Here is a 26943-nt window from a genome sequence, read left to right on the forward strand (position 1 = left end):
CCCTCTGCAGCAGCCTCCAAGCCCTTCTAGTCCGACCTTTCAGGGCCGCCTTTTGCCAGTGGGCGGCAGGATACGCCATCACCTCCCCCACTGGCTTAACATCACGTCGGACAGGTGGGCTTTGCAGATAGTCCGAAGGGGCTACTCCCTCCCCTTCGAGACTACCCCTCCGCCCATGCCACCTCAGACCCATCGCATGTTGGAGGTTCACTTGGCCCTTCTCCAACAGGAAGTTGCGGGTTTCTCGGCGAAGGGAGCCATCAAGGGCGTTCCTGCCTCTGAAGTAGATCGTGGTTGTTATTCCCACTACTTTCTGCTACCCAAGAAGGACAAGGGCTTGCGTCATATCTTTGATCTCTGGAACGTCAATCGCTTTCTCCGGAAGGAGAAGTTCAAAATGCTCACCCTGGATCAGGTTCTTTTGATCTTGACCCTAGAGACTGGATGGAAGCGTTGGACTTGCAGGAAAGCCCATTTTCACATACCCGTCCTGCAGACCTATCGGCGTTACCTACGGTTCACGGTAGGCCACGAGTGTGAGAAAGTGGCTCTGTATATACTGTTCCCTAATAGGTACAGGGTGTACAGAGTCCACAGTCCCCCAGAGGCTGATAGAGGTCAAAGTTAGGTATGACCTTACTCTCAAAAGTGGTAGCTTGGTCGAGCAGTAAGGCAGTACCAGAGGACAGTGTAAAGCATTTATTGTACACACTCAGTCAGCAAATGGTTTCACACACTCAATAACTGAACTCTAGGCCAATGGTTTATATATATAAAATATATGCTTGTTTTATTTTTAGAACCACAAAGGGGGTAAAAATATACTTTCTCAGAATGAGAGGTTGAATATAAATACTTTTGTCTTAAGCAATAAATTTGTGTAAACAGTCACAGTTGGTTGCAATAAACAATCCTATTTCCTAAACATAACAATGCATTGAGCTCAATGGTAAATTCAGGTTATTTGTAATAAATTACTTTTCAGATTACTTTTGGAATTCCAGGTCTGGCTCCTAGATCCAGCCTTGGGTCAGTATTCAGAATCAAGTGATGAAAGTCGACTTAATAACTGTAATGATTTTTAAATAATATTTAGCTATTTCAAAAGTTAGCACTTAGAAAATATTTCACAGAAAACATTCAATGGATCTCTATGGCAAGAAATTCAAATTGCAGGTAGAGTACTTTATCGTTACTTTAGTAATCCAGGACTGGGTACCTAGACCCAGGACTGGGGTCCTTATCAAAAACAGGTAAGTAATTTCGTTTGCAGAAATGGTACGATTTTAAAAGAATATTTCAAATTTGCAAAAATGGATACTTAGAAGAAATTTCACAGAAAAGCAGACAATGGTTTCCTATGGGAGAAAAATGAGTTAGAGGTAAGTATAGTTGTGAACACTTTTCAGGGTCAGGGCTGGGCACCAAGATCCAGCACTGGGAGTTCACCTAGGAGCAGGTGAGTAAATTCGTTTTTGTCACTTGGCTGATTTTTGGTGAATATTTGCAGTTTTGAAAAGTTCACACTTAGAAGATTTTTGAAGAAAAAGCCAGTCAATGTTACCCTATGAGGAAAATGAAGTTAGCGGTTTAAGGGTAAGTACTCGACTGGCAGAGTTGAAATTCCGGGCATGGACTCAGGGGTTCCCCAGTGTCAGGTAGGTACAGTTGGTTCACCCTCAGCGGTTTCAGGACGGCCGGGTGCAGAGAGAGTTAGGCCCAATGTTATCCTATGAGGGATAGGGGGGCCTTGGTTGGTGGCTGCTGTCTGGCAAGCCACGCGGCTGTGGGAGCTGTGCTCCTGGTCACTTACTCAGGGCAAGTGGGGAAGTAGGTTAGTGTAGAGAGTGCACTGCCAGGGCCACTCGGGCGGCTGGGTGCAGGGTGCTTTTGAGCCTTCGGGCGCTCAATGGAAATTAATGGGAATGTTCCGGTTTGGAAAAAGGCTGCAGGCTCGGGGACGAGGAGGTTTCAGGTGCCACCACCACTTCGAGAGGTAAGTTTGGTAGTTGTAGGTTAGGTGGGTACCCCGAGATTGGGCACAGGGGGCCGCAGGGCGCCGGGTGCAGGGGTGCCTTTTGACGTCGGGAATCTTACCCTCTGGTTGATCGCGGTTGGGGTGGCACTCGGTTCTGAGGCTGCAGGCTTCCTCCGGGATGTCGAGGGGGGTCCTTGGGTGCCGGACTCGGGGTCACAGTCGCCGTGGGGTCGTCCTCAGGGTCTTGGTCCACTCCGGCACTGGCCAGGCTTGGCTGGTGCAGAGTGTGTTGGGTCCGCGGTTCCGGGCTGCTGCCAGGGGTTAAAAATAGGTTTCTCGAGTAGAGCCTCTACTCATGGGAGTCCCAGGGGCTTAGAGCCAAAAGGTAGCCAGGTCCTCCGGGGTTGGTGGGGTTGCTGGCCACGAGAGATGCCGCGCTGGTGCAGGTTCGAGAGTCGACAGGCCGGTAGGGCTGGGGCCAAAGCAGTTGGTGTCTTCTTCTCTTTTTAGCAGTTGCAGGGCAGGTCCTTGTTCTTCTTGCTCTTCTTGTAGTTTTCTATCTGGAATCTGAGGAAGGAAGGTTCAGGGTGCCCCTAAATACTAGATTTAGGGGCGTTACAGGTAGGTGAAGGTCAGGGACCAATGGGTCCTTGTCCTGGGGTGGGTACACCCCCTATCCTGCCTCTCTCCTGTGGGAGGGGGGCAGTAGCCTAATCCTGATAGGGTAGGGCCTCCCATCTTCAAGATGGCGAGAGCCCGGAGATGTGCTTCACCTCGCCTCCCCCACCTGAGGGGTGGGGTGGGCAGGCTGGCACATCCCCTGTCCTTGTATGGGGTTTCCGGCCAAGCTTCCCGCCAGAGTGGGGGGTTGCAGTGGCCTGGGGAAACTCCAAATGGCGGCCTGCCTTTGAAGCTTCCCTTTGCTCATCCTGGGGGAGGAGATTTCTCACCTCACCCAGGATGTGCATTGTTGCAGGCCCGGGAGAGCAGGGGCTCTCCCACCCAGGGGTCCAGCAACGTGTCTGCTGTGTGGCAGCCTGGGCAGCCTCAGAGCAGACGTGGATTGTAAGTTAGCTGTAAGGGGGCATCTCTAAGATGCCCTCTGGGGTGCTTAGTACATTAAACCCTACACTGGCATCAGTGTGGGTTCAATGTGCTGAGAAGTTTGATACCAAACTTCCCAGGCTTCTGTGTTTCCAATATGGTGCTGTGGAGCTCGTGTTTGACAATCTCTCAGCACCATGTACTCTTAAATGACAGCACTGCACTTACAGTGCCCAGGAATGGACCCGGGTACTGTAGGGGCACAGGGCTCCTGCTCCTGTGCCCACACCATAGGCGTAATGCACCCAGCCAGAGGGGTGGCTGACATATGCTTTGGCAGTGTAGGTGATGGGCATGGTACACAGTGATGTGTGCCATGTCGACTCTTTGTTTTGTCCTGCACCCAGACACTCAGCCTGCAAGGGCAGTGTGTGTGTAAGGGTACAGGGCCTCTGAGGGTGGCACAATGAGTGCTGCAGCCCTTAGAGGCCTTCCCTGGCCACAAGGCCCTGGGTACCTAGGGTACCATTTACTAGGGGCTGACATGTGGCTAGGGTTTGCCAATTTGGAGTTTGTGTGGTTTAAGGAAGGAACATAGGCCCTGGGCACCTGATTGGCAGGAACCCAGGGTACACTCAATCGAAGTACATTCAGCAATTTAGCAAAAAGTGGGGGCATACCATGCAAGAAAGATGGCACTTTCTCACAACGAGCACTTTCATTTTACCGTGCTCCCCTTCGGCATTACCAGCGCCCCTCGGGTTTTCACGTAAGTGATGGCGGTGGTCGCAGCTCATCTGCGTAGATCAGAGGTTCCAGTCTTTCCCCTATCTCGGCGACTGGCTGTTGAAGGCTGGCTCGCCCTAGGCTGTCGTCTCCCACCTCCAGACTACGGCTGACCCCCTGCATTCGCTGGGGCTCACCATCAATGTGCCGAAGTCACACCTGATCACCTCTCAGAAGCTCCTTTTCATTGGAGCAGGTCTGGACACAGCGCAATACGGGCTTATTCTCCCAAGCAGCGAGTGCAGGATATTTGGGCTAGGATTCCGATCTTTCAGCCTCTATCCCGGGTTTCTGTCAGAATGACCCTGAAGCTGCTGGGCCTCATGGCCTCCTGCATCCTGCTGGTGGACTATGCCAGGTGGCATATGCAGGTTCGCAAGTGGGACCTGAAGTTCCAGTTGGTACAGCATTGGGGCAATCTTTCTGATTGCTTACAGATCTCAGAGGGCACTTCGCACCAGTTTCAGTGGTGGCTAACGAACCGAGATTGGGTCAACGGCAGATCCCTCTCCCTTCCACAACCAGAGTTCACAGTGGTGACAGATGCGCCACTGCTGGGGTGAGGCGGCCACATGGGAGATACGGAGATGAGAAGCCACTGGTCTCCGGCGGAGTCTCTGCTCCATATCAACCTTCTGGAGCTTCGGGCGATTCGTCTAGCACTAAAGGCATTCATACCCTCTGTTCAGGGAAGAGTGGTGCAATTGTTCATGGAAAGCACCACCGCCATGTGATACTGCAACAAACAGGGCGGGTGGGGTTGTGGACCCTATGTCAAGAGGCTCTCCGCCTTTGGACATGGCTGGAACACCAGGTCATATTCATGGTGGTTCACCACCTGGCAGTTTCTCTGAACACCAGGGCGGACGAACTCAGCCACAGGTGCATGATGGATCACGAATGACGTCTTCACTCGGAGGAGATGCAGGGTCTCTTTCAGCAGTGGGGAGAGCCTTGGTTAGCTCTATTCGCCACCGAAGTGAACGCACAATGTCAGCAGTTCTGCACGTTGGAATGTTCAAGATGGCACTCGCTAGGCAACGCTTTTCGTCGCGAGTGGAGTTGCGGTCTGCTATATGCCTTTCTGCCCATACCACTTCTGCCAAGAGTGCTGAAGAAGATCAAGCACGACCGGTCCCAAGTCATTCTTGTGGCCCCGGATTGGGCATGAAGAGTCTGGTATCCCGAGCTGTTACACATGGCCATCGATCCTCCGATCAGACTGCCTCTTCGGGAGGATCTTCTGTTGCAGCAGCAGGGGACGGTTCTCCACCCAAACCTGTCCAGCTTCCAGCTCCTTGCATGGAGATTGAGCGGCGACAGTTGACAGCTTTCGACCTTCCTAACGAAGTCTATAATGTTATGTTGGCAGCCAGGCGTCCCTCCACTGAAACAGTATACGCCTGTAGATTGAACAAGTTTGTGGCATGGTGCGCAGCAAAGGCTGTGGATCCCCTTTCTGCCCCCCCTTTCAGAAGTTCTACTCTTCATTCATTCTTTGGCTCAGCAGGGATTTGCTCTGGGCACTCTCAATGGCCATTTCAGCCTTTCTTCGACTGCCTGACCAGCCTTCTCTTTTCAAGTCCCCTATTGTAAATCGCTTCCTTAAGAGCATTACTCACTTGTTTTCTCCAACTGCTTTCATGATGCCCCAGTGGGACTTGAATCTGGTTCTTACTTATCTTATTTGTGCTCCTTATGGGCCGCTACATAACTGTCATCTCAGACTCTTTACCCTTAAAACTGCCTTTCTGGTTGCCATCACCTCTACTTGCAGGGTGAGTGAGCTACAGGCCCTTTCTTCTAAGCCTCCTTTTCTAGCTATTCATCCGGACACGGTTGTCCTCCGCACTAGGCCTACTTTCCTTCCCAAAGTGGTTACCTCTTTCCACATAGGACAGACCATCACTTTGGCCACTTTCTTTCCGCATCCTTCTAAAGAGGAAGAGAGGCTCCACTGCCTGGATCCAAAGCTTGTGCTTGCATTCTGTCTGGATCGCACACAACAATTTCTGGTGGATGACAAGCTTTTTGTTGGTTATATGGGCGCCAAGAAAGGTCGGGCCATGCAAAAACGAACCATCTCCCGATGGGTCGTTCTTTGCATCAAAATCTGCTATTCCTTAGCTAAAAAGGAACCTCCAGTGGGGTTGCGTGCCCATTCCACCAGGGCGACTGCAGCCATTACTGCTTTAGGACGTTGAGTCCCCCTTCTTGACATCTGCCAGGCAGCTACATGGGCTTCACTGCACACGTTTACCAAACACTACTGCCTGGACAGCCAAGTACGGAGAGACGGCTTCTTCGGCCGTTCAGTTCTCCAGGACTTTCTGGTGTGAACTTGGTTTGCAGACCCGCCACCGGGTTTGGTATTGCTGGGGTATCTATTCTAAGGCGAGGAATGCATAACTGTCTCTTTCATATGAACAGATTTCTTACCTTTGGTAACGATATATCTGTAAGAGATATAGCTTAACGCCCCACCCATCCTCCCTGTTATGCGAACTGACTTCTAGGGTAAGTGACTTCCCTTTCAGGGTCCTAGTTTTTGTGCACCAGTGGTCCGTGTCTTACATGGCTCTGCGCTTCTGGCGTGGAATGTCGTGTAAAGAACTGACGTCAGTGCGCAAGGGCAGCGTCTAAATAGATACTGCGACGTCATTCTGGCGACCACGACGCCAACGACTAACTCAGTTGCCCGACGCCACCTATCGACGTGCAAAGGTACTGCTGAGTAAAAAATTCTCCGGATCCAGTCAGGTGCCTGGGGGTAATTCGAAGGTGAGGAATCCATAACTAATCTGTCTTACAGAAATATCGTTACCAAAGGTAATTAACTTTTTCATTTATGTAATTACGTGGGGCTAAGGTATTCTAACTAATTTATTGGCCTTTCAGATAGACATCTATCTAATTGTTGTATGTGTCTTTAAGAAATTGTTAGTCCTAATTATCAGTTGTTGATTTCCAATGGTAAATTACTCAACACTATATATATTTATTAACTTCCAAATGCCTGTAGACAATATGAATTTATGTATTTCTAAATGATGAAGGATGTTATTCAAAAATCAAGCTCAACAGCTTATGATCCCACTATATGAAAGGGAGGCCCACGCTCCACCTTCATTCACTGCTTATTTGGAGAGCCACGTTCCTCTGGCACTGTTTGCAAGTACAACTGCGCTACAGCTTTATGATGTGTGAACTGATCTGATGTGCAGTCAGTAAAATTTGTGAATGAATTGGTATGTGTCTCCCCTTAAAAGGCACTATTTTATTCATAGTGCACTGTCTTGAACATTGTGTTTTCTTTTTTCTCTTTTCAGTTCCTACATTTCTCCACACAGAGCGCTTGGAGTGCTATTTTTAAGCATGAAGTCTTATACCGTGACCCTAAGCTACTTGCAGTTCTCCCAAACTATCTGGCTGCTGTATTAATGAACTTAGAGAAGGTATGCTATGATAGGAAGAGTGTTTTTTTTTGTCTAAATCTTTCTATTCCTTATTTATTTTCTGTATATACCTGTGCACATATTGACTCAATCGCCTGGTTCTGTAATATGTGGTTGTTTAGCAGACAGGACAACTCCTCCTGCTCCGTTCTGCTCCTGCCCTATTTTCTTTATAACTGGTTAGGATTGCCTGCACCGTAGACGAACTTGTAAAAAATACTATCATCATTTTTAGCACACTATGCAGATTGTCTCTCCATGCTCCTTTTTGGGTGGTGCTGTACCTTTCTTGTACTCCTGGAAATTCCGTAATTCAATGGCGTTTTTCAGTATTGAAGAAAATGCCTTTGTCACGCATGTCATTTACAATAGGTGGCAAACCGTGCATTGTATGTAATAGGCAGTTCTCTGCAGTTGAGCCTCAAACAACCTGGCTCAAACCTTTGAAACAATTATCTGGTGACTTTGAGGTTATTTTGTGCTAGAACTCATTTGAGGCCATTGAAGAACCATTTCTCACCCCATGTCTAAGACATAAAGGACAACTAGACCCTCATACAGTCTGAATTGGGTGTTTTCTTAATTTCCTTGTCTAAATTCCTGCAAAGTCTGCCTGAAGATGTCCATTAAGACTGGATACAGAGAAAAGATCAGACTCGATGGAGTATAGGAAGGTTGGCACAGGTGTAAAGAGACACCGTCTAGAAGATCTGAAAAATATTGAGAGGGACTCCCTCGTTCTGCTCTTCTTTCCTTGTTTCCAAAGAGCACCTGCAGGGTAAATCCAGAGATTTATCCCAGGAGGAGAAAAGAAGATGCACCTGTTCTACAGTAAGGTCCATGACGTCTTAGGTAGCGACAGTAGCTACTTGCTTGCTGGCTCAGTGTCGAGAAGGAGTAGGTTGACCTAGAAGTTAAGAAAGTTGTGTAAAGATCACATCAATGTTGAGGGATACTTCTCCTAGCATAACTTTCCAACTGTCTGTGAAGTGAGTCTGTAAGATGAAGAAGAGGAGGGTGCCACGTAAGCCACACTATGACTACTCTAGGACCTAGTTTCTGTCCATAGTCTTTCCAGTGGTAACGTAATCTTCTGCCTCAGCTCATACTCCTCAAAGTGTTTCCCCATTCTTCAGCCTGGGTCACCAGTGTTTTCTGCACCTCTGGTAGACACTCAGCCTTCTGTGCCTTCAACACGGGTGGCGCCTCCCCCTGTGCTGCATCTACCGACTTTACCACCTCATTGTACTGATGCTCCTTTGTGGCCTGCCAAGAGTCTGAGGTCTTCTAGAGGTTGATCTTGAACTCAGAGGAGCCATTCTAGAAGTTCTCATCCTACGAGGCATCATTCAAGATGTCAAAGGTATTACAGATACCCCTGCTTCATATCTGCATATCAGTCTTCTACATATTTGCGCTCCTCCTGAACCCTGCCCACTTCCCCTTGCACTCCTACTCCCTCCATGGGCCTACGTATTGGCAACTGCAGGACAAACTAATACAGTGGGCATGCCACTGGCTCACCAAAGTCAGGCACATTTGCACCTGTCTGTCTCTGGATCATACCCAGCACCAGAAATCCTGGCCCACTGCTACCCCTCCGATCTCCTTCATGCTCAGAATCGTGGCCGATGTGCTACTCTCTGCTGGCATGACACACTGAACAACATGGGGGGAGCTTTAACTAGCTACTTCTCACACTTCACCTGTACCACTGTTTCCGCAACATCAGCATCCTCCAGGAACATATCCCGGACACACAACACGACAGGCACTCGTACACCTACCAACAAACAAACTCATAGCCCCCATTCACCAATATCATGCGTGCTCCTTAGCACCTGCTCGCTCAGAAAGCACGCCATGGAGATCTGGCCCCTGCTGGACAATAACGCCTGCACCTTTTCTGCACGAAAACCTGTCTGACCTGAGTATCAACACTCGACATCTCTGCCACCATCCCCGCTGGATACAAGAGACCCAGACATGACTGCCTAAACACACCTGTAGACAGAATCGCCATTGTTTATAAGGACATCTTCAACTGCACTGCCTCCACAGAGGCTGGCGCGAGCTACATGGAACACATCATCTTTCAAATAAAAGCCACAGAAAATCTCACCCTGGACGTCACCCTGGTCTGCTGCCCTCCAGGCCCCTGAGCCAACTTTGCTAGCAGCAGTATGGACTTCTTTGCACCACTAGTCCTCAACTTAAGCGCCTTTGTTCTCCTCTGAGACTTATCAGATTCACTCACTCTGCTAGATACAGATTAGACCCCTTCTTCGCATCATTCAACAGCATCACAATAAACACACCCAGGCTCGTACACTAGTGGCTGGCCGGGAATGAGGGTGGAGAGGCAGGGGTGGGAGAGGTAGCGGGGTACAAAAAAAAAGCAACTTACTTTTTCTGTCGGCCACCTCTCTCCTCCACTTCTCTGGTGAGTCCCGGAACCAGGAAGCACCCAGACGCCCCATAGCCAATCACAAGGCTGCAGTGCGCCTCTCATCTCAACAACTACCACCTGTGAGAAAGTGGCATCTTTCTTGCATGGTATGCCCCCACTTTTTGCAGAATTGCTGATGTACTTTGACTGAGTGTGCCCTGGGCTCCTGCCAATCAGGTGCCCAGGGCCTATGTTCCTTCCCTAAAACTGTGTTGAAGCCTAAACCCAATTAGTATTTCTGGCCACATGTTAGCCCCTGGTAAATGGTACACTAAGTACCTAGGGCCTTGTGACCAGAGAAGGCCCCTAAGGGCTGCAGCACTTACTGTGCCACCCTTAGAGGCCCTGTACCCTGACACACACACACACTGCCCTTTCAGGCGGAGTGTCTAGGTGCAGAGCAAAAGAGAGAGTCGACTTGGCACACATCCCTGTGTGCCATGCCCACAACACACACTGCCCTGGCATACATCAGCCACCCCTCTAGCTGGGTGCCTTATGCCAGTGGTGTGGGTACAGGCGCATGAGCCCTGTGCCCCTACAGTACTCGGGTCCATTCCTGGGCACTGTAAGTGCAGTGCTGCCATTTAAGAGTATATGGTGCTGGGAGATCGTCAACACGAACTCCACAGCACCATGATGGCTACACTGAAGACTGAGGTTTGGGATCAAACTTCTCAGCACATTAAACCTGTGCTGATGCCAGTGTGGGATTTAATCTACAATGCACGACAGAGGGCATCTTAGAGATGCCCCCTGAACCGAACCTTCAATCCACGTCTTGTCTGAGGGGCTGCCTAGGCTGCCGCACAGCAGACATGTTGCTGGACCCCTAGGTAGAGAGCCATCCGCTCTCCTGCGCCTGCAACAATGCACATCCTGGGCGAGGTGCTAGGTCTCCTCCCCCCACGATGTGCAGGGGAAGCTTCAAAGGCATGCTGCCTTTGTGAGCTTCTCCAGGCCACTTTCTGTACTCAGCAACTGGCCCCTACCGGTTCTGACCCCACTCTGGCGGGAAGACTGGCCGGAAACCCTAAGGAAGGACAGGGGGTGTGCCAGCCTCTGCCAACCCCACCCCTCAGGTGGGGGAGGCGAGGTGATGCACATCTCTGGGCTCTCGCCATCTTGAAGATGGGGAGCCCTGCCCAATCAGGACTAGGCCACTGCCCCCCTCCCACAGGAGAGTGGCAGGATAGGGGGTGTACCTACCAAAGGGAAGGGATCCATTGGTCCCTGCCCTTAACCTACCTGTAACGCCCCTAAATTTAGTATTTAGGGGCACTTTGAACCTTCCTTCCTGATTCCGAATCAAGAAAGAAGATCACGAAACAGGAAGACCTGCCGTGCAGCTGCTAACAAGAGGAAGACACCAACTGACTTGGTCCCAGCCCTACAGGCCTGTCGACCCTCGAACCTGCTCCTGCTAAAACCCCGGCATCTCCAGTTGTCAGCAACCTCAAAAACCCCAGAGGACCTGACTGCCTTGTGACTCTAACTAACTGGGAGTCCCACGAGCAGTGGTACTGCTCAAAGCAAGTAACTGACCCCTGGACACTCTGCACCCGCCAAACCTGGCTTGTGCCGGAGTGGACAGAGACCACGAGGACGTCCACCTGGCGACTGTGACCCCAAATCCAGCACCGAAGGACCCACCTCGATGCTCCTGATGACGCCTGCAGCCTCAGAACCAGGGACCCCTCCAACCGCGACCAGCAGAGGGTAAGATTGCCCGATGCCAAAAGACACCCCTGCACCCGGCACCCTGCCGCCCCCTGTGCCCAACTCCTGGGTGCCTACCTATCCTCCAACTACCCAACTTACTTCTGCAAGTAGTGGTTGCACCTGAAGAATCTTCGTCCCCAGCTTGCAGCCTTTGTTCGTTCTTGAGCTTCTCCATTGAAATCCATTGAGCGCCCGACTGCTCAAAAGCACCCTGCACCCAGCCACCCGAGTGCCCCTGGGAGTGCAACCTCTGCCCTAATCTACTTCCCCATTTGCCCAGAGAAAGTGACCAGGAGCCCAGCTTTCACAGCCGCGTGGCCTGCTAGCCAGCAGCCTCCAACCAAAGGCCCCCTGCCTCCTATAGGATAACATTGGGCCTAACTTACTCTGCACCCGGCTGCCCTTGTGCCACTGAGGGTGTAACAACTGTACTTACCTGACCCTGGGAGACCCCTGAGTCTATGCCCAGAACCTTAACTCTGCCAGTCGAGTCCTTACCCAAGAACCGATAACTCACTTTTCTTCCGTAGGGTAACATTGACTGGTTTCTCTTGGAAATTCTTCTAAGTGTCGAGTTTTGAAACTTTCAAATATTCATCTAAAATCAGCCGAATTACGAAAACTTTGTACCCAGCACTGGCCCTGCAAAGTAATTACAACCGTACTTACCGTACTTGCCGTTAACTTGATTTTCCTCCATAGGATAACATTGCCTGGGTTTTGCCAGAAATTCTTCTGTCGATTTTGCAAACTTACAAATATTCGTTAAAAATCGCCTGTATAACAAAAACACATTCTTTCAACTGTTTACAGGAGATGCACCAGTGCTGGATCCAGGATCCAACACGGAGTTAGAAAAAGTAACGATAACCCTAATTACCTGCTAAGTGAATTTCCTCCCATAGGATAACATTGGTGATTCTATGTGAAAAAGTTTCCAAGTGTCAACTTTTAACATAAAATAATATTCCTTTAAAATCACAACTGTAACCAAAACGCTTTTACTCAACTGTTTACAGGAGATGTCCCAGGACTGAATCTAGGATCCAGTCCTGTGGTAAGAAAAGTAATCAATTGCATTTAACTAGAAATTCCCATTGAGCTCAATGTTATATTGTGTTTGAAATTAACAACGTTATCTATTACATTCAAAAGTCTATCGCATATTGAATAGTATTTGTTCGAGGCATATGAGCGGCAGATTACACACTTTTGCATAGATCGCCATCTTGTGTTGGGCCCGGATGTTTGCAGTTTGTTTTTCCTCTTGGAACGTCTTTGGAAGTCATGAGGTCGGTGACTCCTCCTTTGTATCGTATTGCGCATGGGCTTCGGCTCCATCCTCAAATTGTTTTTTTCCGCCATCGGTCTCGGATGTAATCTTCGCGCTCCGCCTCCGAACATTTCCAGTTCGATCGAAGCGGAATCCTCACTCATCGCGGGATTGTTCAGATTGACAATTCCTTAATCACCTTCTCATCGACAAATCTTCGATTCCAGTTGTCGACGGCGGCCTTCGGGCCTACCCAAGCTCCGGTCCCGGCTAATGGAAAGCACTCCATTCAAGAAGTGCCCTCGATGTGGGTCCAAATTCCCCCACACCGATCTTCATGAGGTGTGCAACCCCTGCCTCTCCCCTGAACACGAGGCTCGAGACTGTCCGGCCTGTAAGTCTTTCAGATCGAAAAAGACTATTCGGGATCGAAGAGCCAGACGAAATATGGCGCACTCCTCGACCTCCGTTCCAGTCGACATCTTCGGAGACGACGTCGAAGATCCGGGACAGCAGCACACCGAAGAGGACCTTGTCAGTGCTTCCGAACCCGACGACTCAGATGTGGAGGACATCACCCCGGCGCAGAGGGTCGTGAGTACTATACCCGCGCCGACACCCAAAAAGGCTTCGGTCACGCCTTCGCCTCCGGGCCTAGGCAAGACCAGAGACACTGCTTCACACACCCCACCTTCGTGCCCGATGAAGAAGCCAAATAAGCCTTCCGGCGGCTCGGGCTCGAGCCAGCCTTCCAGCGGTGCCGAGAAACACACTTCGGCACCGAAAAAGAAACCGGCCTCTACCTCGACACCGAAGTCCTCGCTGTCGAAACCCAGCGCTTCCATACCGACGCCATCTTCGGTACCGACCAAACCCCATAAGGCCCTCGGCCCCGACACTTCCACTCCGAAGCCCACCTTGGCGCCGACCAAGAAATCGGAGGCTCCCAAGCCCAGTGTTAAACACGGCACGGACAAGCCTAAAAAGTCATCGGCCCCGAAAACTTCGGCGCCGACGGAACAAACATTGTCACAGGAACTGTTTACACCGGATCCTTTACAAAAAACTCTTACCAAGGATCCAAAAACTGGACATTTGGCACTCTCTTCCAAAAAGAGACATTTGGACAAACCGGCTCCGCCTCCACCCCCAAAGAGGAAGGAATCTGCTACCTCCCCTTTCAGAATACCTTCCCCACCTCCTCGACCTCCTCCACCCTCTCCACCTCCGCCCTCACCTCATCGCTCTCCGACCCAGTCTCCAGACGATGATGATCAGGGGGACCCATATCAGGATCCAGGGGATGTGCCCCAAGACCCCACCCCTACAGGATCCCCAGACCCATGGGACAACTACAATAACCCAGATATTCCAGACGTCCCACAAGATGACATTTACCCTTCCAGACCATCTCCACCGGAAGACTCATTATGTTCGAGGCATGTGGGCTGCTGAATTCATATCTGTGCATAGATCGCCGCCTAGTGTTGGGTCCGGATGTTTGCACGTTGTTGTCCTGGAAGAGTCTTCGAAGTATCCTTGGATAGGTGACTCCTCCCATGGACTACAGTGCGCATGGGCATCCTCTCCATCCTCGGATTGTTTTTTTCCGCCATTGGGTTCGGATGTGCTATCTTAGCTCAAGTTAGGAAAAACTTTTGTCGAGGCCACAAGGCCTTTAGTTCGCGTCGGTACTGTTTATCGATCGGGTTTCGATACTTTTTGTTAGTTTACTAACTTTCAGCACCGACTTTGTTCGCATTTGCCTGTCCATCGACTCTACTTCGACGATGGAATCCAGGACGCCATTCAAAAGGTGTCCGGTATGCAATGCGAAGTACCCACACATCGACGTCCATCCGGTGTGCAACAAATGCCTTTCGCCGGACCACGACGAATCGACATGTATGGCCTGTGCCCGGTTCCGTTCAAAGAAGACTCTGCGGAATCGTCGAGCGGCGAGGCTCGAAGCGCAGCACGCGGCACCGGCCCCAGCTGACATCTTCGACGAGGCTGACGACGTCGAAGAAGTAGAAGTCTTACCCTCCAGTCCCGTTTCCGAACACGAACACGAACCCGGATCGGACGAGGCCGACGAGTCACTCTTCCACAGAGGTGAAGACGACACCGAGGTAGGAGACGACGAGGAGGCCTTAGGAGCCGAAGAGAGTAGCTCCGATGATGAACAAGGCCTACCTGTTCAGACCGAAATTTCACCAGCGCCACAGACTATGGCTCCGGTCGAGGGATCGCCTTCGGGCCTTACCCGAGACCTATCACGCAGTCCTTCGGCCCCGCCCTCGGGCCCGGCCTCGGACGTTCAGCGGCAGCCATTACCGCTTAAGCCAGCTGGTTTCCCTTCCACGAAACCGAAACCGAAAGCTGCTCAGGTTCCTACGAAACCGAAACTGAAAGTGGCGCTAGTCGGATCGAGGCCTTCAACACCTTCGACGCCAGCGCACCGGGTCGGCACCGACCGCACCAAGAGAGACTTCGGTGCCGAACTCGAGACGGGCGACATGGGAGTCGACAAACGGAAGAAGGTCATCGGCGCCGACAAACCTGCCCGGTTACCGGCGTCGACGCCACCGACACCGAGGGCCGTCCCGCCTGCTACGCCTCGCAGCACTCCCTCGACGACACCAAAACCTCACGTGTCGAAGACGTCGACGGTGATCTCCGCACCTCGACTCGATGCGCCACGGGCGCAGAAGATATCTGCAGCCGCCTCGACGACCCTGGCGGGGGCCACGACCTCTAAGGCGCCCCGAGTACGGCCTGGCGCGATGCCAGGCTGCAGATCCAAGGACGCCCTCCAGGACCCGTCGGGTTCCGGTTCGGCTCCGGCGGTTTCGTCGGTGCCGACCAGCATTACCTTCGGCTTGCCTCCACCCACAATCCCGAAGGCGTTTCAACTCAGGACACAGGTCACCAAAACTGCGGTTACACCTGTCGAGCCGTCTCCGTCACACGTCATCGACGCCGACACTGGCAGGATGATTCTCCACGGCCGAAGGATAACTTCGGAACCGCCATTGGAGCCTTTCAGGATCCCGCTAAAGAGGAAGCTGCCTGTGGACTCAGAACCTCTCCTGTATGAACCCTTCTATTCACCCTACCAGGATCCACACCGGGCCTCCCCCACACGCTCCGACACGGATGCATTGGGGGACTACTTGGATGAACAAGTCCCCTACCATGTGGACACGGACCCTGATGACCAGCAGGACCCTGACCAAACTTGGGGCGACCCTGCAGACCCCAGTGCACCTCTTGATGCACAGGACACACAACTATATGGGCCAAAAACATCACCCACAGAGGATACTGCGGCGTTCAACGCTCTGATTGAACGTGCGGCAAACAACCATGATGTACAGCTTCACTCTGATATCATCGAAGATGACTTTCTAATGGACACCTTTGCATCCTCAGAAAGACATGTAAAGACTCTGCCAATGTTGAAGGGGGTCCTCAAGCCAGCCACTGACATTTTCAAGGAACCCACCAGGGCACGAGTGATAAACCCCAGGATCGATAAAAAATACAGATCAGCACCTGGGGATCCTACTTACATCAGAGGCCAATTACCACTCGACTCCATCGTTGTGGCGAATGCCCGCAAGAGGGCACACTCGCAGACAACGGGTGACGCTCCTCCCCCGGACAAAGAGTCCAAGGTGCTAGAGACCTCCGGCAAGCGAGTTGCCGCACAAGCTGCAAACATATGGCGCATAGCTAACACTCAAGCGCTCCTCGCTCGCTACGATAGAGCGCACTATGACACACTGGAGCAACTTCTTCAGCACCTCCCTGACCCCTACAAAGAAGGTGCAGAAATCCTTATCAGAGAGGGACAGCTACTCACAAATGCTGCCATTAAATGTGCACTAGACGCTGCAGACACGGCTGCCAGGGCCATCAACACTAGCGTCATCCTACGACGTCACGCCTGGCTACGTATCTCAGGATTCAAGCCTGAGGTACAAAACAATATACTTAATCAGCCCGTCAACCCCGACTTTTTGTTCGGACCTGAGGTTGACACCACCCTCGAGAAGATAAAAAAGGACACGGACACTGCAAAGTCCATGGGCGCCCTACAAACTCAGTCCTTTCGGAGCGGCTCCTTTCGTCGCCCCGGAAACAAGGGGGCAGGTAGAGGACAGGGGTCACAACAAACATATAACAAGGGTAATACGCAGACCACCTACGATAAGAACACCCGAGGTGGCTATCGTGGCTCCAGTACCAAGGGCAGAGGACGTGGCTACGGCAACACCAGGTCCTCCCCCAAGAACAAGCAGTGACGCCCTCTCCCTTCCTCCCGACCACATAACACCTGTCGGGGGAAGGCTACAACGGTTCCTGTCCACGTGGAACTCCATCACCACGGACAGGTGGGTCAAAGATATTATAAAACACGGTTACTGTCTGGAGTTAACTTCCACTCCACCCACAATACCACCAAGAAACCGTCCTATGTCCTCAGAGCACTTAACGCTCTTACAGCAAGAGGTAGAAAGTATGCTTCTAAAAGGCGCTATCGAGCTCGTACCCATCCACGAGCAGGGCACGGGGGTTTACTCCCTCTACTTCTTAATTCCAAAAAAGGACGGGTCGCTCAGGCCTATATTAGACCTGAGACCCCTGAACCAGTACATTCTTTCAGAGCACTTTCACATGCTCACTCTACAGCAAGTCCTTCCGCTTCTCAAGCAGGGAGACTTCCTAGCATCACTGGACCTCAAGGATGCGTACTTCCACATACCCATCCACCCCTCACACAAAAAATACCTCAGGTTTACTGTTCAGGGGCAGCACTATCAGTTCAAAGTCCTTCCCTTCGGCGTGACAACAGCGCCCAGGGTTTTCACGAAGTGCCTAGCTACGGTGGCAGCACACTTACGGAGGCAGCATATACACGTCTACCCCTACCTAGACGACTGGCTCGTTCAAGCGAAGTCGGCCCAGCAATGTGCAAGCCATATGTCCCGCACCATTCACCTTCTTCACAGTCTGGGATTCTCACTAAATTACCCAAAGTCCCATCTCCAGCCCGCACACGTACAACAGTACCTGGGCGCGACTATAGACACTCTGGCGGCCTCAGCTCAGCCAAGTTTAGTGAGGATCAACAGCATACAACTGCTGATCTCCAAGTTCAAACACAATCACTCGCTTCCAGCGCGAGTGTTTATGCAGTTGATAGGCATGATGGCCTCCTGCATCTTCATAGTCCCGCACGCGAGATTACATATGCGCCCACTTCAGGAGTGCCTAGCACGTCAGTGGAATCAGGCTCAAGGACAGTTGAAAGACCTAGTGTTGGTGAGCGGTCGGGCATACAACTCTCTGCATTGGTGGAATCCACAAAACCTTTGCAAGGGGCGACCGTTCCAAGAGCCTGTTCCACAAATAGTACTGACAGCGGACGCGTCTCTCCAGGGATGGGGAGCTCATGTACTACACTACACAGTGCAGGGACTATGGACGACACAACAGAAGAAGATGCACATCAACCTTCTGGAACTGATGGCAATCTTCCTGGCCATGAAGGCTTTCAAAGTACATCTGTGCAACAAGGTCGTGTTGATCCGGACGGACAACATGACCGCAATGTACTACATACAGAAACAGGGAGGGACACACTCTCCACAGTTGTCTCATCTGGCTCAGAGCATGTGGAAGTGGGCCATTCAGAGGAACATGTTCCTCATGGCAGAACACCTCCCCGGCAAGGACAACCAGATGGCGGATCTGCTCAGCAGACACAGCCACCAGATGCACGAGTGGGAGTTACACCCATCAGTACTCCAACCGTACTTCCAGCAGTGGGGTCACCCAGAGATAGACCTATTCGCGACAAGCGAAAACGCAAAATGCCAAAGCTTCGCCGCCAGATTCCCACATCCGCAGTCGCAGGGCAATGCGATATGGATGAACTGGTCCGGCAGATTTGCGTACGCTTTTCCCCCAGCACCGTTGATACCGCTGGTGGCTCGCAAACTCCGACAACACTCCCTGACACTCGTCCTAGTTGCTCCCACGTGGGCACGCCAGCCGTGGTACACCACCTTCCTCGAACTTTCCGTGGTACCGCATCAAAGGCTGCGGATCAAACCCGCGCATTTGACGCAGAACCATGGAGAGGTTCAGCACCCAGATCCGCAACAGCTGAACCTGGCGATCTGGCTCCTGAAGTCCTAGAGTTTGGCTATCTCAATCTGCCACCTGACTGCATGGACATCATCAAGGAGGCCAGGAGACCCACTACAAGAGCTTGCTATGCAGCCAAATGGAAAAGGTTCGTCATTTATTGCGGTAATAATGACATTAACCCGCTGGACGCATCCATCCACGACATCATATGTTACCTCTTACACCTATACCGATGCAATCTGGCGTACACCTCTATACGTGTCCATTTGACCGCAATATCAGCCTATCTGCAAACCAGGCAGCACCTCTCTCTATTCAGAGTGCCTGCCATCAAAGCATTCTTGGAAGGACTCAAACGAGTCATTCCACCTAGTCACCCACCGGCTCCAATGTGGAACCTCAACTTGGTCCTCACACGCCTGATGGGTCCACCCTTTGAACCTCTACACTCATGCGAGATTCAATTCCTTACCTGGAAAGTAGCCTTCCTGGTAGCGATCACTTCCCTAAGAAGAGTTAGTGAACTCCAGGCACTAACCGTTCAAGAGCCATTTATTCAGGTTCACGCCAACAGGGTCGTACTACGTACCAACCCCAAATTCATGCCCAAAGTAATATCGCAGTTCCACATGAACCAGACTATTGAACTGCCCGTTTTCTTCCAAAACCCACAAACTGTTGCAGAGCGGGCATTACATACACTAGATGTACGGAGGGCCCTCATGTACTACATCGACAGGACTAAACCCTTCAGGAAGACAAAACAACTATTCGTTGCCTTTGCCCCACACCACAAAGGTAACGCCATCTCCAAAGCAGGGATAGCCAGATGGATAGTTAAGTGTATTCAAATCTGTTATCAAAAGGCAAAACGCACATTAACTATTCCACCACGAGCCCACTCAACACGCAAGTTGGGGGCTTCCATGGCCTTCCTAGGAAATATTCCCCTGCATGATATATGCAGAGCAGCCACATGGTCCACTACACACACATTTACAAAACACTATTGCGTAGATGTGCAGTCAAAACAGCAGGCAGCTGTAGGACAGGCTGTTCTCAAAACACTTTTTCAGACCGCTGCAGCTGGCACGGGTAGCCGCCGCCAATAGAGGGCACTGCTATGTATTCTATGCACAGATATGAATTCAGCAGCCCACATGCCTCGAACTGAATATGCTACTTACCAGTATGCATCTGTTCTTGGCATGTAGGGCTGCTGACATTCATATCGCCCTCCCTCCTCCCCGGCGCCTGTCGCAGCTGCAGCTCTCAGAATTATTGCAAGCATGGTCATCACTTTCTGTATCTACTCCATCACTGCCACAATGGCGAAAAACAATCTGAGGATGGAGAGGATGCCCATGCGCACTGTAGTCCATGGGAGGAGTCACCTATCCAAGGATACTTCGAAGACTCTTCCAGGACAACAACGTGCAAACATCCGGACCCAACACTAGGCGGCGATCTATGCACAGATATGAATGTCAGCAGCCCTACATGCCAAGAACAGATGCATACTGGTAAGTAGCATATTCAGTTTCCACCACCTACTTCAGAGGGCGGCACATTATCACGGGGTAGAGTTACACACTGACCCAGTGGAGGAGGATTTCCTCCTCGACACTTTTGATACCGCACATAGGTCTACCTCCATACTACCTATGCTCAAGGGGGTGGTAAAACATGCGCCAGAGGTTTTTAAGGACCCAGTCAGGGCCAGGGTCATTAACCCACGCATAGAGAAAAAGTACAAAGCTGCACCCACAGATCCTGCCTATATCAAAGGGCCAGCGCCACTGGATTCCCTAGTGGTTTCCACTGCACGAAAGAGGTCAAATTCCCAGGCGTCAGGCGAAGCACCACCACCTGACAAAGAGTCGAAGCTACTGGACGCGTCAGGAAAGCGCACTGCGTCACAGGCAGCCAATATATGGCGTATCACCAACACCCAAGCGCTATTGGCCTGATACGATAGGACGCATTATGATAAATTAGAAACCATAATGCACCACCTCCCAGAAAGATACAAAAATAGGGCCAATGAATTAATTTGAGGGTAAGACAATAACTAACACCTCCATACGCTGTGCCCTAGATGCAGCAGACACAGCCTCCAGGGCCATTAATACTAGCGTCCTCGCCATGCTTGGCTGAGAATATCTGGTTTCAAACCAGAGGTACATGCCTCCATCCTAAATCATCCCTTTGACCAAGAACACCTATTCGGTCCAAAGGTAGATGAGGCCCTCGAAAAAATGAAGGACACTAATACGGCAAAATCTATGGGAGCCCTGCAGTCACATCCTCCTAGGCGCTCCTTTCGCCGCTCCTCCTTTCGGAGTACATCTAGAGGCTACTCCTGAGATAGCGCGTCCACTTCCTACAAATCCCCCACTCAGTCCACCTTCACAAGGGGTTATCAAAGAGGCGGCTATAGGGGCAATAACAATAAAGGCAGAGGCAAAACAAATACTGCCCGCTCTGCCACACCGCCTACCCAATGATTTTCTCCCGCTCCCTCCAGACCATACCACTCTGGTCGGGGGCATACTACAAAATTTCCTTCAGGTCTGGGAGACCATAAACTCAGACAAATGGGTGACCCAAATTATTCGGTCAGGATACTGCCTGGAATTAACATCTACTCCCCCCAAACATTCCACCCAGGCAACGCCCAATGTCACAAGAACATTCCACATTACTAAAACAGGAGGTAATCTCCCTCCTACAAAAACAGGCAATAGAACAAGTTCCCGCCAATCAGCAAAATTTAGGGGTCTACTCCCTATATTTTCTAATACCAAAAAGGGACGAGACTTTACGACCTATTCTAGATCTCCGGCCCCTAAACACATACATACATTCAGACCATTTTCACATGGTAACGCTTCAGCAGGTGCTTCCGCTCCTCTCCCAGAACGACTTCCTCACCACACTGGACTTGAAAGACGCATACTTCCACATTCCGGTACACCATGCTCACAGAAAGTACCTCAGATTTGTAGTGGACGGGCAACACTACCAGTTCAAAGTGCTCCTATTCGGAGTCACAACAGCACCAAGGGTATTCACCAAGTGCCTAGCGGTAGTGACGGCACATCTCGGAAGACAGCACATTCACGTCTTCCCATATTTGGACGACTGGCTCATAAAAGCCACGTCCTACAACCAATGTGTACACCACACCGCCACTACAATCCAACTACTTCAACTAGGCTTCACGGTGAACCACCAAAAGTCCCAGCTAACACCATCCCACATAAAGCAATACCTCGGTGCCACCATAGACACCTCAAAAGCCGTAGCCTACCCCAATCCAGCCAGGATTGCAAGCATTCAGGCTTTGCGTCAAAGATTCATACTTCAACACTCCCTTCCAGCAAGAGTGTTTATGCAACTGATAGGGATGATGGCCTCTTGCATTTTCATAGTGCCCCACGCAAGACTCCAGATGCGTCCACTCCAAGAGTGCTTAGCGCGCCAATGGAACCAGGCCCATGGGCAACTGACAGATCTGGTGTTGGTTGACAGTCGCACCCATCGCTCTCTGCAGTGGTGGAACACCACAAACCTTTCCAAAGGTCGACCGTTCCTGGACACGGTTCCGCAAATAATACTACCGACAGACGCATCGCTCTCCGGCTGGGGAGCTCATCTATTACACCTCACAGTGCAGGGCACATGGACACCGCAACAAAAGTTACTCCATATCAACCATCTGGAGTTACTAGCAATCTCTCTAGCCCTAAAATCCTTTCAGAGACAGATTTTAGGCAAGGCGGTCCTCATTCGCACAGACAACATGACGGCCATGTATTACATTCAAAACAAGGTGGCACACACTCTCCACAGCTCTCTCAACTAGCACAGAGCATATGGAGATGGGCAATTCCACACAAAATTTTTCTCCTAGCCCAACATGTCCCAGGAGTCCAAAACACCATGGCAGATCTGCTCAGCAGACAGACGCAACAGATCCACGAGTGGGAACTTCATCCGCAGGTTCTTCACCCGTTCTTTCAAATGTGGGGGCATCTGCAGATAGATCTCTTCGCCACCCACGAAAACAAAAAATGCCCAAGCTTCGCCGCCAGATACCCACACCCATTGTCCAAAGGCAATGCGATATGGATAAACTGGTCAGACAAATTTGCGTACACTTTTCCACCTCTCCCACTAATTCCATTAGTGGTGCGAAAGCCACAACAGCATTCCCTAACACTGATCCTAGTAGCTCCAACATGGGCCAGAGAACCGTGGTACACCACACTGCTGGAACTCTCGGTAGTACCACACCAAAAGCTACACCTCTCACCATGCCTCCTAACCCAGAAACATGGAGAGATCAGACACCCAGACCCAGCTCAGCTCAACCTTGCGATCTGGCTCCTGAAATCCTAGAATTCGGATACCTAAACCGTCCCCCTGACTGTATGAACGTCATCAGAGAAGCTAGACGCCATACCACTAGAGCCTGCTACGCTGCCAAGTGGAAACGATTTGTTGTTTATTGCCATAACACAATCAATCCTCTAGACGTGTCTATTCAACACATCATATGCTACTTACTCCATCTACAAAGGTGTAACCTAGCATATACCTCCATTCGGCTACACCTTGCAGCAATTTCTGCTAACCTACAAAACAGGCAGCACCTATCACTTTTCAGGGTACCTGCCATTAAAGCCTTCATGGAAGGCCTAAAAAGAATAATTCCCCCCAGAGTACCACCCTCACCTGTGTGGAACTTGAATATCGTTCTCACAAGGCTAATGGGGCCACCCTTCGAACCTTTGCATAAATGCGAAGTGCAATTTCTCACATGGAAAACAGCTTTTCTTGTAGCCATCACTTCCCTTAGAAAGGTCAGTGAGATACAAGCACCTACTATACAAGAACCTTTTCTTCAAATGCACCAGAACAAGGTTGTTCTCCGTACCAACCCAAAATTCCTACCTAAAGTCATTTCCCCTTTTCACTTAAACCAATCTGTAGAATTACCGTTTTTTTTCTCGCAACCTCAAACTGTTGCAGAAAGGGCTCTACACACGCAAGATGTCAAACGAGCCTTACTTTACTATATCCAAAGAACACAACCTTTCAGAAAGACCAAACAACTGTTTGTCTCCTTCTCTCCACCACACAAGGGCAACCCCATCTCAAAATCAGGGATAGCCAGGTGGATTGTAAAATGCATACAGATTTGCTACCACAAAGCAAAACGAACGCTAGCCGTTCCCCCTAAAGCCCATTCTACACGGAAGATAGGGGCTTCTATGGCTTTTCTAGGGAACATCCCATTAGATGATATCTGCAAAGCAGCTACATGTTCAACACCGCACACTTTCACTAAACATTACTGTGTAGATGTACAAACCAAGCAACAAGCTAGTGTGGGCCAGGCTGTACTAAAAACACTATTTCAAACCACTGCAACGGATGCCGGTGGTCGCCGCTAAGGTTGGGAACTGCTGTATAGTCTATGCAAAAGTGTGTAATCTGCAGCTCATATGCCTCGAATGGAATATGCTACTTACCAGTATGCATCTGTTCTTGGCATGTAGAGCTGCAGATCTACACACACCCACCCGCCTCCCCGGCTACCTGTATCTGTTCCAGTCTATCTTATTTAGATACAACACACATGGGTTTCTTCACTGTTATTACTACGCTCCATCTTTCCCTGTTGGCGAAAAACAATCTGAGGATGGAGCCGAAGCCCATGCGCAATAAGACACAAAGGAGGAGTCACCGACCTCGTGACTTCCAAAGACTTTCCAAGAGGAAAAACAAACTGCAAACATCCGGGCCCAACACCAGATGGCGATCTATGCAAAAGTGTGTAGATCTGCAGCTCTACATGCCAAGAACAGATGCATACTGGTAAGTAGCATATTACATCTAAAGCACCTCTGAGAAAGTATATTTTGATACCTATTGTTGGTTCTAAAATAAAACAACTATATATTTTTATACAAAACCATTGTCCTAGAGTTCAGTTCTTGAGTGTGTGAGACCATTTGCTGACTGAGTGTGTACCTCAAATGCTTTATACTGTCCTCTGATACTGCCTTACTGCTCGACCAAGCTACCACTTTAGAGAGTAGGTTATATCTGCCAAACCTCTGCGGACTGTGGACTCTGTGCGCACTGTACCTATTTGGGAACAGTATATACAGAGCCACTTTCTTACAGCACCCTATATCCGACATCCCCACTCCGGTGAAACTACTAGAAATATTTGTGCAAATTCAACTATGCAACCACATTGAGAACTTCAACCTCCTAGACCAACACCAATCCGGCTTCCGCCAAGGACACAGCACTGAATCAGCACTCACCCACATTACGGACAACATGTTATAAATGCTAGACCAAAACGAATCATGTCTTTTGGTACTTCATGACTTATCCTCCACTTTCGACACGGTTAAACAGGACAACCTATTGTCCCTACTGGAACGAAGGATGGGTTTATCTGGTCCCGTGCTACAATGGTTTATCTCTTTCCTAAACAACAGAACCCAAAGAATCAAGATGAAGCAATCCCTCTCTCAGCCCTCCATGGTCACCCTAGGGGTTCCACAGGGCTCTGCGCTATCACCCATTCTTTTCAATCTAATCCTGGAACCCCTGGCAAACACGCTGAACTCTGCGAACATTCTATATCACATGTATGCAGACGACACACAATTGTATATGAAAGTTCGAGGCATGTGGGCTGCTGAATTCATATCTGTGCATAGATCGCCGCCTAGTGTTGGGTACGAATGATTGCACATTGTTGTCCTGGAAGAGTCTTCGAAGTATCACGAGATAGGTGGCTCCTCCCCTGGACTACTGTGCGCATGGGCATTCTCTCCATCCTCAGATTGTTTTTTTCCGCCATTGGGTTCGGATGTGCTTATCTTAGCTCAAGTTCGGAAAATCTAGTTTAAGGCCAAAAGGCCTTTAGATTTCGTCGGTATTGTTCGCGTTCGGTATCGTCCAGCTTATTTGTGTTATAGTAACTTCTTCACGCTTTTCGGATCCGCTTCGGTCCGAACATCGATCAACGCTCGACGATGGAATCGAGGACTCCTTTCAAAAGATGTCCTTTATGCCATGCGAAATACCCACACGTCGATGTCCACCCGGTGTGCAACAAATGTCTCTCACCGGATCATGATGAGTCGAAATGTATGGCCTGTGCCCGGTTCCGCTCGAAGAAGACTCGGCGGAATCGACGTGCAGCGAGATTGGAGGCACAGCGATCGGCGCCTGACCCGGTTAACATCTTCGGCACCGAAGATGAGGAGGTCGAGAGCGTAGAAGACATAGACTCCAGCCATGCTTCCGAACGTGAATCCCGATCGGAAGACGATGATGGTGATATTCGAGGACGAAGACGTCGGCAAGGTAGGGGACGACGATGAGGCCCTTGGGGCCGAGGAAGATAGCTCCAGCGAAGAGCTAGGCCTACCCGTCGATACGGAGGCCGAAAGACAAAGTCGTCATAAGGCTCAGGTCGAGGGATCACCTGCGGGCCTTACCCAAGATCGATCACACAGTTCTTCAGCACCGCCTCAATGCCCGGCCTCGAACATTTCACAGGAGCCATTAATATCGAAGAAGACTGGATTTCATTTGGTGAAGCCGAAACCATCTGTCGCACTGGTTCCATCGAAAGTGAAACTGGTTGAGATCGGATCGAAGGCCTCGAAGCCCTCCACTTCTTCGATGCCGACACGGGTAGTCGGCACTGAACACACCAAAAGGGACTTCGGTGCCGAGCTCACCAAAACAGGTTCCGGCACCGAGCCAAAGAAGAAGGCCCTCGGTCCCCACAAGGCACCTCAGCCTATGGCACCGAAGACTGCGGCCCAACCCACCAAGGTCAGGGTGGTCGATCTGTCTGCGTCGACATCAAAAAGTGCGGCGAAAACCAAATCATCGGCTCCAAGGAGCGCCGCTACCAACCTTCGGATCGACGACCCACCCACTGGGAAAAAGTCGGATACCGCTTCGACGCCTGCCTCCAAGGTGCCTATCGGTTCCAAAGCGCCATCTGCGTTCACATTGCAACAGGTCT

General features: G+C 50.6%; 1 protein-coding gene across 1 annotated transcript in view; it reads left to right on the forward strand.

The window, feature by feature from the left end:
- Window positions 1–26943, forward strand: part of LOC146816480 (exportin-5-like) — a 1728456-nt gene that overhangs the window by 474884 nt on the left and 1226629 nt on the right. The window contains exon 11 of the mRNA XM_085610324.1: window positions 7138–7263. Coding sequence (XP_085466450.1) covers window positions 7138–7263 — 126 coding nt within the window. The remainder of the gene's footprint in view (window positions 1–7137; window positions 7264–26943) is intronic.

The sequence above is a fragment of the Triturus cristatus genome, chromosome 6 (genome assembly GCF_964204655.1).
Source record: "Triturus cristatus chromosome 6, aTriCri1.1, whole genome shotgun sequence".
Classification (NCBI taxonomy): domain Eukaryota; kingdom Metazoa; phylum Chordata; class Amphibia; order Caudata; family Salamandridae; genus Triturus; species Triturus cristatus.